Genomic DNA, 14,147 nt, shown 5'->3' with positions numbered 1-14,147 from the left:
TGTTTGTCGTCTCATCGTCAAGTTATTTTACTTATAGAAAAAAAATTGTTTCTAACTTTCTCAAAATATAAAATATAAAGGAATGGACAATGGTTGATATATTGTATAAAATGAAAACCATAAAAAAAAAGTATTCTTCTTGTGTTCGGACCTCACCGTACCATACACCGGACAACGTGATGTTCATTGCAATACCACAATGACACGTCAAACCATGGTATGCGGTGTTGCTGTAGTCTTATTGGTAAGCCAAATCGCTAAAACTAGGCTAAATATCATTTCGCTTCGAAAACACCCTAAAAGGTATTTATAAATGCTACCTAAAATAATTAAAATGTTAATAAAGCTACTGTTCACGGGTTTGTCCAATTATTATTATTTTAAATTTAAAAATTATATTTGGAGTTTAGGACCCTGTAGATGACATCAGCCGGGTTTGTTATTATTAAATTAATCCGGTTCAATTTTTAGTTTTACCGACTTGGTGGGGTCACATTGGACCCGTTTCACGTGGGCTGGTGCCACATGGAAAGTCTTTGTTACCTAAAAATCCTCCTAATCTCTTTTAACCAATCAAATTCATCCTCTCACGTGGCAACTGGGACCCACATTTGTACAGCCATCATACTAATTATATATTTAATTAATACTTTATTATATAATATTATACTACTATTTAATCTCTATTATGGGTGTTTTGTTTTCTCTTGTCCTTTTTTTTATAAACGAGGGGAAACCTATAGTAACCCATGTCTTTTTCCATTCCTTAAATAAACACATCCAACTTTTTTTATTTAACCTAAAAACAATACAAACATTTTTGTTCTTGGGCATGTTCTCCATATATCAAATCTAGATTAACCATATTTTGATTATATATATATATATATATATATATATATATATATATATATATATATATATATATATATATATATATATATATATACACTCGTTATCATAACTCTTTCAACAACTGCTCGGATCAAAGCCTACCCACTCTTCTTTCTTTCTTCTCTCTCTCTACAAATTATAGAAGAAGAAACAAAAGGGTTTTTAGATCATAAATATGGCTGATTCTTCTGCTTCATATATTCACATGGTAGGTTCTCTTCTTTCTTTTTCTTAACCTACGCATCAAGATTTTATTCAACTTCATGTCATCACACACACACAAGGATATATACATGCATGTCATATATATTACATGTATATATCATTGAGATTTTGAGACCTTAGTTACATGTCGTTTGATCCATATTAGAGACTGTAATTGAATATGTAACCATCATTTTTATGATTTCTTGATCTTATTTGCTAAATTGGACTCAAACCCCTAACATCGAAATTAAGGCGCATGGGTTGCTAGTTTTGATTCATCTTTGAAGTAACTTAATCGTGTTCGGATTCCACCCTTTGTCATTGAGTCATCTTTCATATTGAATTCTGAATATATATATATATATATATATATATATATATATATATATATATATGTGATTTTTTCGTTTTGATGTATTTTTGCAGGTGCATCGTCTGATAGAGGAGTGTTTAATATTCAATATGAGCAAAGAAGAATGCATGGAAGCCCTTTCTAAGCATGCAAACATCATGCCTGCCATTACTTCTACTGGTAATCATCATTTATTATGTAGCTAAGCTAAAAAGATATTGTACAGCAGGTGAATACTTATAATTTATATAATTGCTGAAAATATTTTAAAATCATATGTGGATATTTTTTGGTGGATATACATTGTTTTTATTTTAGTTCTTAGGAGCATTATAAAATACTATTTAATTGCAAATATTTTATTTTGGATGCTACTATATATGGAAATCATAAGTTTTAGGAATATGGAATCCATCAAAGCAAAATAGTCTACGACTATAATGGATTGTTTACGGGATAAAATATAATAAATTTGACAGATTTCATGGATGGTTATCATTTGTTGTTTTCTTTTTAAGATTTCTGTTTTATAATGACATAATAATATTTTATAAAAGGAGGATTTATATAACAAGAACAGCGACAACAACAAAATTATAATTTTTAAAGATAATTTTAATATTGTTGCGAGTCTGAATATGATATTTTCCATATAGATTATAATAAAAATCCCCATAGTATATTATAAATCAAATTGAAAAACTACCGTCCTCCACATGCAGTGTCTTTTACTTCAATGTTTCTATTTCCTTTTTGGTCATAAACATGTTACATATGTTATGTGGATTTAGTGTGGTGTGAGCTTGAAAAGGAGAATAAAGACTTCTTTGAGGCATACAAGAACACGAGGAAGGAGCATCAAACACAAATGGTTTCTTCTAGCTCCCAAAAAGTTATTCCACCATAAGTGTTTTAAATTTATCACCTGTACTTATCGTTTTAGACTTTGTACTATTTTGATTGGATGAAATTATTTAGATTAGTGATGCAGTTAGGTGTAAATCGTTTTTGGCTGTGTTCAAAAACTTTGAATAAATAGTCTTTAGGTGGTCGAGTAGTGAACCACTGAGATTAATGAACTTTAAATAAAAATGTTTCATGTCCGGTTTTCACTAGCTTCAACTCTTGGATGTTACGTTTTCCCAAAAAAAAAATGTCCAGGCTTTTGTTGTCAACGTTAGTGTGTATATCTCGGTGTATGTCCATGAAATTTTCTATATATTGTGTAGAATGAGAAAAGATTATTCATGGATAATCATTAGATTAGAATGGTATTAGAGTGTGATAATTAATAATCTTTTCTCATTAAACACAATATATACTTATATAGATATAACTACATTGACATAATGGCAAATACATAAATTAAGGGTTGGACCAGGGAGCGAGATTTACACCAATAGTCGAGTCAATAAAGTTGGCTTAAATTGGGTTTATCTTCGTCACAATAAAAACGTTTGGAATCTTTTTAAAAGAGGGTGGTAAGTGTGTTTTTGAATGGAGACAAAAGATTATGTCGCATAGAAAGTGTTTTACTCATTGTTGATTATGTACATTTTAATAACGCGCGTTTTAGAATATGTTAATACGATTGGAAAATGTTGGTGAAATACAATGGTATATCTTTCCACACATTATTGTTTCATCTCGCTTAGGACAGAGCCAAAATGTTAGAATAAGTAGGGATTAAAAGAGATTTAAAATGAACATTGGTCTTTAGGTATAATGAACTTTAGACGGTTGTATATTTCTAGTCCAATTTAAAAGAGATGGATTGGGGCTGGGGGTGTTCCGACACCCACATGTCCCCCTGTTAGTTCCACCATTGGTACTACTAGTATCCAAAACTGATTAGTTATACTTCTATAAGAATATATTTCAGAAAAATAAAAAAAAATCACTACAATTGAGAAAATTCCCAAACTCTACGTCACTCTTAAGTCTAGAATCTGAACTTTTTGTTTTATCACAAATCTTAAATATGTCACCCTAAACTGACTAAGTTACAACTTGAAACAACATATAAGTTGTTGAATATCATTTTTTAGAGGTTTATTCGGTTAATTTTGGACTTATTTAGGAAGACATCGATTTACTTACTGATTTAGTGATTTATGGGTCGATACTCTATCAACTTAGGATTTTGACTTTCAAACACTAAGAAATATGGGCATTAGGGTGGCATTTTTAGCGGTGACACCAAGATGAATGTGTTTGGTGTCGCCACTAATGCCCTTGTCGCTGCTAATGATGTCACCCATATTGCTTATGTTGTTAGATCTATGTGCATTGTTTCTTTATAACCTAAGTCATCTCGATCATTTGCTTACATTCTCATCCGGAAAATAGGGAAGACACCAATATGGGAGACCTAATGTCGCCACTAATGCTCCCTAAAACAACCGGCAAGGCTCACCACCACCTTATTTTCATGTCGTTGCTAGTGCCTTTAACTTCTCACCGCTAATAACTCTTGCTGCTAATGTCACTTAAAATGTTGTCATTAATGAGTTTGTTGCCGCTAATTTCATCACTCATATTGTCTCTGAAAGCTGACATCCTTCTTTACTTTTATCCTTTTCGCCTTTATAACCCCTAGCACCACCATTAATCTCTCTTCACCAATGACTACTTCGAACACCACCATTCACTTTCATTCTTCTGCTACCGTCAGTGACTATTTCGAACAACACTACTGTTATGCTCGATATGTGTTTAGTTTTTGTGAATTCGTCCCATTTTAGAGCCAAAATTTGACAACTTTACCCTCATTTTCTCACAAAGTTTTTCTATCTCATATGACAAACTTAACTCCATTTTCTTCTCTCTTTGTGCTTATCTGAAACTACAGGTTTGATGTTTTGATGTCATTGTTTTATGTTATTGATTTTGCTCATCTGTGTTATTGATTTTACCTTTCTCTTGCTCATGTTTTTTTTTTCTGGTTCTATGTTATAGATTTTGTGATAAAATACATGCTTCTAATTTCTTTGTCTCATTGTTAGTCGTTTTGTGATTTTGATAATTGTTTCGATTTGAGAATACTTGATTTTGTGATAATATATTGATTTTGTGACAATATCCTGATTTTGTGATAATATATACCGATTTTATGACAATATACTGATTTTGTGATAGTATACTGATTTTGAGATAATACACTGACTTTGTGACAATTGCTATCGAATATCGATTTTGAAAATATGTTACTGGTTTTGTGATAAGATACATGTTTCTGATTCTTTGATACTTGATAGGTATTTACACAAATGTGTTTTAGATGGTTTTTGTAAGGAAATGTTCTAATTGTTTAGAGTGTGCGGTATGAGCCAAAAAATGGTGTTCAGAGATTGAGGTGGCCTTGCTAAACACTATTAAGGCCTTAAGAACACCACCCCCATAGATGTTGTGTTAAGAAGCGTTGTCTCCTCAATAGATGTTGTGTTAAGAAGTGTTGTCTCCTCAATAGATGTTGTGTTAAGAAGTGTTGTCTCCTCAATGTAGCACAACACTTAGAAACTTATTTGGTACCAATCATCTTTTAGATTTTTAATTTTTAATTTTTATTCTTTTTTCCTCTTAAATATGGTGTGGTTGTGTGGTGGGTATTTCCTAACAAATATTAAATGGTATGAAAATGACATGACATACGATGTGAAAAACAAAATGGTGTGGAGTGTATAACCCATACCTACCAACCTTAATATTGCCATTACAAACAAGACATGAATCATAGCAATAAAATATTGAAATGACAGTCTTTGAATCATTGCACATTAGCAAAACAATGTCATCATTGTGTATTCGTATAGTGAAATGTGAAACAAAATATGAATAAATGCACATTATAAAAATATTTACAATTAATCAGTCTATCGTTTCAATTCTTCTGTCTAGTTGGATTTCCTAAGCAAATTTATATTTAAATTTTATCTCCAAAAGTTTTACGTACATTCGTTTTAATTATCACGAGCTTAGAAAACTTTTTTGAAATTGATTTAAAATCAATTTCTGATATGATTGTTTATTAAGAAAGATTTGGTTGTCATTTTCTGTTTGCTTTGGGCGTGTTATATCCTTATATTATTTTTGGATTATAAATCCAATTTCTTATATTGCTTTGGATTTATTAGAAATATGGAATGCGAAAATGTGGATTTTTATCATGTTTTAGCTCACTTGCGCATTTAATAGTTTGTCTATTGTATTTTTTCTGATTATTAAGAGGTGCTACTCTGGGTACACCCACTTGGTATTATTTACGTAATAGTGAATTTTATTTGGGAATTGTCATAAATGACAATGTACTTTGTCTTATGTGTCATTTTACCCCAAGCTTACCTTGATGTTGATTTGTTGTTTTTCAGAAGTTATGGGTTTGTACATTAATGTATGAACCACAGTGTTCATTCATACACCGTCCATAATGTCTTACCATGGGATTGTACTCAGTAGACTCTCATAGACTAACCCACTTGTTGATAAATTGTTACAAGTTAGTAGATATTGTCAGAAGCATAGGAGACGCATAAGCTTTGGATATTTAGAAGACTTATGGTTTGTAATATCTTCTTAAACCTTTGTTTAATATCTGTTGTACCACTCTCGCATGATTTGGTGTATTAAACCACTAAATGTTTTGGAAATTTTTAATTGGGACCGTTATCTGTATTTGAACTCTGTAAAACATATTGAATTAAACACTGGAAATTGTTTTCTACAAACTATACCTTTGAAATTATTTTGAAGTATTTTATTAAAGGCTAAATCAAATAGGCCCATGTGAGGGGTGTTACATATTTTCAAAGTAGATTGTTATTTACATTACTTAACATTTTGCATACAAAACTCTCCCTTTGTGACAAAAGTACCTTGTGTAAAGAGGTATAGACTATTGTCCTATGTCACTGTGGTTCAACCCTGCTTGCATTATACTGCTTTTTAGAGCATTAAAGTAGTGCATTTGGAGTCTATTTTACCCATATTATTTGTTGGGTTTGACACCCTAACAAATTGGCGTCATTATCGGAGACACGGTGTTACTAGCTGTATATGCCAAGATCTTTTCACACAGGTACTCTTTTTCCAGTTGATATAGAAATTGAGAAAACACTTATAAGGATAAAGAAACAAGCCAAGATGCGGAAGAGGCAACCAAATTTTGGGAACTCTTCGTTATCCACTCATCCAATCATTAACATTTGAGAGGGTGTACCCCTCTCAAGTCCATCAGACACGGAAATCCTCTCACCCTCACCTCAACCATCTTCATCTAGAAATACCACTCCACCTTCCTCACCCACTCAAAGAATACCAACATTTACACCTACATAAATTCGTGATAATAATAATGACAACCCTACTGCACCACGCAAGCAAACCCTTCGCCAATGGGTGGGGAAAGTGGTCACTCAACAACCTATTTGCATCACCTATCCGGCAGCCACCAACCTCAAACTAAAATCCAGACTCATCCACTTACTACCCACCTTTAGAGGTCTTGAAAATGAAGACCCAAAAAAACTCCTCGTCGAATTCCATGTTGTGTGTATTAGCATGAAACCACACAATGTTATGGAAGACCAAATTAAGCTTATAGAATTCTCTTTCGCGGTGCAAGATGCAACAAAAGATTGGTTTTATGACCTCCCTCTGGGGACGGTCAATACGTGGGTTGATCTTGGACGATTGTATTTGGACAAGTACTTTCCCAAGATGAATGCTTCAAATTTGAGAATGTAGATCATCAGAATAAAGCAAAACAAGAATATAGCTTTGCACACCTACTGGGAAAGATTCAAGAAGTTGTGCACCCGATCTCTGAAACATGGTATTTCCACATATAACCTTCTTCAATACTTTTGTGAAGGCATGTTACCATGGGAGAAACGACTCATCAATGCTTCAAGTGGAGGATCTATTGTTGACAAGACCCCAACATAAATTCGGGAATTAATAAAAAACATGGCTGGAGATTCGAAGCACACTTCTCAAGAAGATGGTTGTTATACGGATTCACCACTGGGTGTAAAAGAGGTAAATACCCCCAAATCGAAACCCAACTATCCAAATTAACGAAGGTGGTCATGATTGTAGCACATGTTCCAGGTAATTATTTGATTTAGTTCATTTCAGGGTTTTGGTTCATCGACTTGGCGAGTTGGGAGTGCAACTCGTCGAGTAGGGGCATTTAATCATGGACGCGGATCGGGACCAACTCGGCGAGTCGGAAGGCCTGACTTGGCGAGTTGGAGTTGTAAAGAGGAAACCCTAATTTCAGGGTTTGCCCGCTATATAAGGATCATTATCTGCCCTTATGGCCTCCTTTAGCACCTTATCTCCCTATAGAAAGCAGTTTGCGGCCGTGAACACTCTTGAGTGAGAGTAAGAGTGTTTGTGAGTGATTTTGGTGGGTTGTGAAGGATTTTTAGAACTTGAAGAAGAAGGAGCAAGGAGAGAAGCAGTAGATTTGACATCTACACTGTATTGTGATGGGTTTGAGCCATAAGAACTTTCCTATGTGCACATGCAAACCCTAATTGCTTGGATCTAGGTTTCTCTAATTGAACATGCATTGAATCCAAGACTTGCAATACTAGATCTAATGTAATATATTGAATCTAATCATATGAAATCAGATCTGAAAGAATACCTTGAATTACTTGCTTGATACTTCTTCTTCTTGGAGCTTAGAGTCACAATTGTCACTCCTCTAATGGCTTACAAACACCAACTAGCAAGAAGATGATCTTGAGAGAGAGAGAAGGGATAGAAATCGGCCCTAGGGTTCCTTGGCTTGCAAGAGTGCCGATTTCTTCACCCCAAGGGTTCTATTTATACTATGAGCTATTAGGGTTTCTCCTTTAACCCTAATTGAATGACTTAGGCCCTAAGCAATCCAAGATCCTTCTAGATACAAGGCTTGGACGAATTTAAGGTTCCCAAACCCTAAATTTCGTCCACCCCAATATCCATAAGGATACATAGCCCAAAATACAACTATCACACATTTGACAGTTCATGCCCTTTATTCAATTAACCTCTTTAAGTCACCAAATTAATTCTCAATTAATATATGACTTATATTAATCAAATAATATTATTATTCCTTAAATATATATTATTCTCATAATATATTAATAATATCTCTTCCCTCTTAACAAATCATCCTGTCAAGTTGCTATGGTGAAGGCAACCCAAAAGGACCATGCATAACCGGGTCAAGTACTTACCAAATATAGTTACAGCCTTAGATACTAATCCAACAGTCTCCCACTTGGATAAGTCTAGTAACTGTATATGCAAACACAATCCGATTAGCAATCGTAGCTCTCAAAGACGCTGTCAACTCTGATCTTATCAGTATCCTGTCCTTTAGATAAGGGATCGTATAATCCTCTGTTCTAGATATCGTGCGGACAATTACATGGAACATGGTCATACTTATTGTCCTGCAATTTGTTTCTCGATCTCAGATTCATTTGACATAGAACTTAATCGAACACATCAATTTAGTTCTGACCGGGCCCGGCACATAAGTCAAATCAAATCATCGAGGGGCCCTGATATCGCTTTTACCCTCTTAGGATAAAAGGAACAGATAAACTTCGACTTATATGCATTTACTATCCACTAATCAAATTACACACAACAATACGTTTTATAACATCAAGTTACTGATGCGTTTGCGCATTATCAATGCATAACCAATTAACAAACAATAAACCATATATCTACGTTTTAAGACTATATGATATAACCATCTTGTGATCACTCGTGATAAATTCCATGAAGTGATTCCAACAAGAGCGGGTTTATTCCAATGCTCAAATCAAGTTCATAAGCACTCATGAACGTTGTAGCAAACCTTTGCTATGTCTAATACACTTTAGACAATCTACACACCAATTCATGACAGTCTTCATTCATACCTACTTCCAACATACGAACGACTGTGGACTATTCGAATAATTCGATTATTATCAAATAATTAATTACCCAGGAAGTCAAAACATGCAAAATGAAACAATAGTTAAACAATTAACATAAGACAGTAGCTTTACTTATAAATAATACTCCTTTATTTAATCATCAAATGTTAATTACATTTATCTATTACACGTTTCCAAACTATCTAATCTAAACTAATATCGTTCTTTAGCCCAATGCTCCTAGCGTGCTGCAAATGCTTAACCCTGCTAAGTCCCTTCGTAAGCGGATCTGCTGGGTTATCCTCTGATGATACCCTCTTTACCACGAGGTGTCCTTCTTCTACTCGATGTCTAATAAAATGATATTTTCTGTCGATATGTCGAGATCTACCATGATCCCTCGGTTCCTTGGTCAAGGCAACCGCTCCTTTATTATCACAGAAAATTTCCATAGGCTCCTTTATGGTAGGCACAACTCCAAGATCACCAATGAAGTTCTTCAACCACATAGCCTCCTTTGACGCTTCGCTCGCTGCAATGTACTCTGATTCGCACGTTGAATCAGCTACTGTTTCTTGCTTGGAACTTTTCCAAGTCACCGCTCCCCCATTAAGGGTAAAGACCCAGCCCGACTGCGAACGGTAGTTGTCCCTGTCGGTCTGAAAGCTGGCGTCACTATACCCTCGTACCTTTAAGTCATCACTCCCTCCGAGGACTAAAAACCATTCCTTGGTCCTCCGAAGGTACTTAAGTATATTCTTGACTGCAATCCAATGAGCTCTACCTGGGTTCCCCTGATATCTACTGACCATGCTTAAAGCAAAGGCCACATCAGGGCGAGTACAAGTCATAGCGTACATGATTGAGCCAACTGCGGAAGCATAGGGTATTCGGCTCATCTCAGCTATCTCGGCTTCTGTACTCGGGCTTTGAGTCTTACTCAATTTGGCATTACTCTGTATCGGTAGTTCTCCCTTTTTCGAGTTTTCCATACTAAAACGTTTTAGTACCTTATCCAAGTAAGTATTCTGACTAAGTCCTATTAGTCTCTTACTTCGTTCTCTCACTATCCTTATTCCTAAAATATAGGAAGCCTCTCCGAGGTCCTTCATAGCGAAACACTTCCCGAGCCAGGACTTAACCTCCTGCAGAGTCGGTACGTTGTTTCCTATGAGCAGTATGTCATCGACATACAAAACGAGAAAGCTAACTATACTCCCACTGGCCTTGACATATACACATGATTCATCTTCACTTCGTACAAATCCAAACTCTTTGACTTTCTCATCGAAGCAAAGATTCCATCTGCGAGACGCTTGCTTAAGCCCATAAATGGACTTCTCAAGCTTACACACTCTATTGGGATGCTTTGGATCGACAAAACCCTCTGGCTGAGCCATGTAAACATCCTCAGCCAACTTCCCATTAAGGAAAGCGGTTTTTACATCCATTTGCCATATTTCATAGTCATGAAATGCAGCAATGGCTAGCATCACCCTAATAGACTTTATCTTCGCAACTGGTGAGAAGGTTTCGTCGTAGTCAACTCCAGGAGTCTGAGTGAAACCCTTCGCAACCAATCGCGCCTTATAAGTGTGCACGTTCCCATCCATGTCGGTCTTCTTCTTGAAGATCCACTTGCACCCGACTGTCTTATGACCTGGTACATTGTCAACCAAATTCCAAACTTGGTTGTCATATATGGACTGAATCTCGCTGTCCATCGCCTCTTTCCATTTTACAGACTTTGGGCCTGCCATGGCTTCCTTATAGCTATTAGGTTCATCTAGATTTATTAGTGTACCATCACTAATATACGTGTCCCCTTCGGTAGTAATATGAAAACCATAAAACTGGGGTTGAACTCTAACTCTTTCGGAACGTCTAAGAGGTAAGGACTCGTCAATTGGTTCAACCGGAGTTTCCTCCTCGGGTTGAGCGCCAGTGTTAGAGGTTCCTTCATCGCTAGATTCTTGAATCTCTTCAAGATCGACTTGCCTCCCACTGTCTCCTTGGCTTATGAGTTCTCGCTCTCGGAAAACCCCTCTCCTCGCAACGAAGACAACATTGTCACTCGGTCTATAGAAGAGATATCTAAAGGATTTCTGTGGGTAGCCGATGAATATACATCGCTCACTACGAGGTTCGAGCTTGTCGTGAGTTTCTCATCTTACGAAAACTTCACAGCCCCAAACCTTGATATGTGCCAACGAGGGAGCTTTCCCTGTCCACATCTCGTGAGGTGTTTTGGCAACCTTCTTTGTGGGTACTAAATTAAGGATATGGGCGGCAGTCTCTAAGGCATACCCCCAGAATGAGATAGGTAGTGAAGCACGACTCATCATGGAACGAACCATGTCTAGCAAGGTTCGATTACGCCTCTCAGCTACACCATTCAATTGTGGTGTCCTAGGTGGCGTCAATTGTGAAACTATTCCACATTCCTTGAGGTAGTCGTGGAATTCAAGACTTAGGTACTCTCCACCTCGATCAGATCGAAGCATGTTGATTTTCCTGCCCAATTGATTCTCCACTTCTTGTTTAAACTCTTTGAACTTTTCAAAGGTTTCTGACTTGTGCTTGATTAAGTAGATATACCCATATCTGCTATAATCATCTGTGAAAGTCACATAGAAGCGATTTGCATCCCTTGTGGTGGATCTAAAGGGTCCACATACATCTGTATGTATGAGATCCAATAAACCCTCACCCCTCGCACAAGTGCCAGTGAAGGGTGACTTGGTCATCTTTCCAAGTAAACAAGATTCGCACATGTCATCTTCCCTAAGGTCGAACGACTCCAACACTCCATCCTTTTGGAGTTGGGTTATGCGCTTCTTGTTGACATGTCCAAGACGACAATGCCACAAGGATGCTTTATCCATATCATTGGAAGAATCCATACACAACACATCATTTCCTAGGTTATCTATAACCATAACAGTTTCATAAATTCCATTACAAGGCATTGCTTCAAAATATAAAACACCATTTAGATAAGCATAAATCGAACCATTCTCATTATTAAACGAATATCTAAATCCTTGTCTAAATAAACCATGAAAAGAAATGATGTTTCTTGCCATATCTGGCGAGTAGCAACAATTATTTAATTCTAAATTCAAACCATTCCTAAGCTCTAAAGAATACACTCCAATCTTGGTGACAGGCGACGTTCTTCTGTTTCCCATGATCAGATTTATTCTTCCAAGCTCCACATCCCTATTTCTTCCTAGTCCCTGCAAATCAGAACAAATGTGGTAACCACACCCTATATCAAGAACCCAAGAAATAGCATGAGATGAATCATTAGATTTAATTGTGTAAATACCTGCGAAAGATGGCTTGATCTTCCCATCCTTGATGGCTTGCAGATATTCCGGGCAGCTTCTCTTCCAATGCCCTATTTTGTGGCAATGGTGGCACTCTGCCTCCTTTGGGTTTGGGTTGGGCTTAGCAGGATCAACCTTGGTCCCACTAGAAGAGGAACCATTTTGGGACTTTCCTTTGTGGTGGTTCTTTGAAAAAGCCTTCCTCTTCTTGCCCCTTCCCTGTCCAATAGCCAAAACAGGAGCAACGGGTGGATTGGGAGTTGGTGCAACAGACTTGTCCTTGAGGTTGCTCTCAGCAGTCCTCAGGAGTCCTTGGAGTTTGCTTAGGGTGACCTCTTCCTTGTTCATGTGGTAGGTCATCCTAAATTGGTTGTAGCATGAGGGCAAGGAGTGAAGAACAATGTCGATAGCCAAATCTTCCCCAAAGTTGACATTCAACTTGCAAAGACGATCAACATACCTTTGCATCTTTTGCAAGTGCACAGTAAGAGACTCTTCACTTCCCATTTTAGCAGTAATCATATTCGTTATGATTTCATAGCGCTCTTGCCTCGCGCTTTGGTGATACTTCTCCATCAAGTCTAGATGCATCTCATAAGGATACATGTCCTCATAGGACTTTTGGAATTCTGAATCATTGTGGCTATCATGATGCAATGGACCTTCATTGCATCACGCTCATGGTTCTCAAAGACAGCCATTTCTTCAGGAGTAGCAGTTTCTGGATTGATCTTTTCGAGCTTCTCATCGAGAACATACTCTTTGTCCTCGTAACGCGCGATTGTGCGAATGTATCTTATCCATTCGCTAAAGTTCGTTCCATCGAATGTCACTTTTTGACAAAGGCTCATTAGAGGAAATGAGCTAGCAGCTGCGTTGTTTGCGCTAGACATCTACAAATAGAAAGAATAAGGTTCGATTAGATTAAGTCCCTAATTAACACCCAAAAAGAAAACTAGGGCTAGGACCCAACAACATTATTTACACATTAGAAAAGGGATGCCGTAATCCAACATGCAAATAATTTGGAGGTAAGTGAATGACGATTCACTAATTCTTCACCATGAAAAACATAAGCTTTAAGTTTTAAATGTATTGAGAATTCCTAGATTTCATTGAGATTCATTGAACCTTTCAATGACATGTTTAAATCTCGATATGCCCCTCTCGTTTGTGACTGGGATGCCGAGGATCACAAAGTGGGTGTGAATAACCATGCAAATGTACAAGGTGCCCCCACTGTTACAGTTACCTATTCAATGTGCTGGTTAACCACACACGCTCCATTGAACTATAACAAACAATGAGTCACCCTTTGCCACCTTTGCTTAGAACCCAATTAATGTGCCGGTTAACCACACGCGCTCCATTAACGTCTTAGCAAGGGTACAAAGTGTAATTTCATGGGATTGCATCAATTCACTTTTCCTA

General features: G+C 36.6%; 1 protein-coding gene across 1 annotated transcript; it reads left to right on the top strand.

Moving 5' to 3' along the window:
• Window positions 1–957: 957 nt before the first annotated feature.
• On the top strand, window positions 958–2,628 carry LOC145105933 (uncharacterized). The gene is made up of 3 exons (XM_079042996.1): window positions 958–1,102; window positions 1,528–1,633; window positions 2,245–2,628. Exons 1-3 carry the CDS (start codon window positions 1,070–1,072, stop codon window positions 2,358–2,360), a joined length of 255 nt encoding a protein of 84 aa, XP_078899122.1. The 5' UTR covers window positions 958–1,069; the 3' UTR covers window positions 2,361–2,628.
• The last annotated feature ends 11,519 nt before the right edge of the window (window positions 2,629–14,147 follow it).

This window comes from Lactuca virosa, chromosome 1 (assembly GCF_052849685.1).
Source record: "Lactuca virosa cultivar CGN04683 chromosome 1, Lactuca_virosa_CGN04683_v6, whole genome shotgun sequence".
Taxonomy (NCBI): domain Eukaryota; kingdom Viridiplantae; phylum Streptophyta; class Magnoliopsida; order Asterales; family Asteraceae; genus Lactuca; species Lactuca virosa.
Note: the sequence above shows the minus strand (reverse complement) of the source record. Positions and strands in the feature narration are given on the sequence as shown.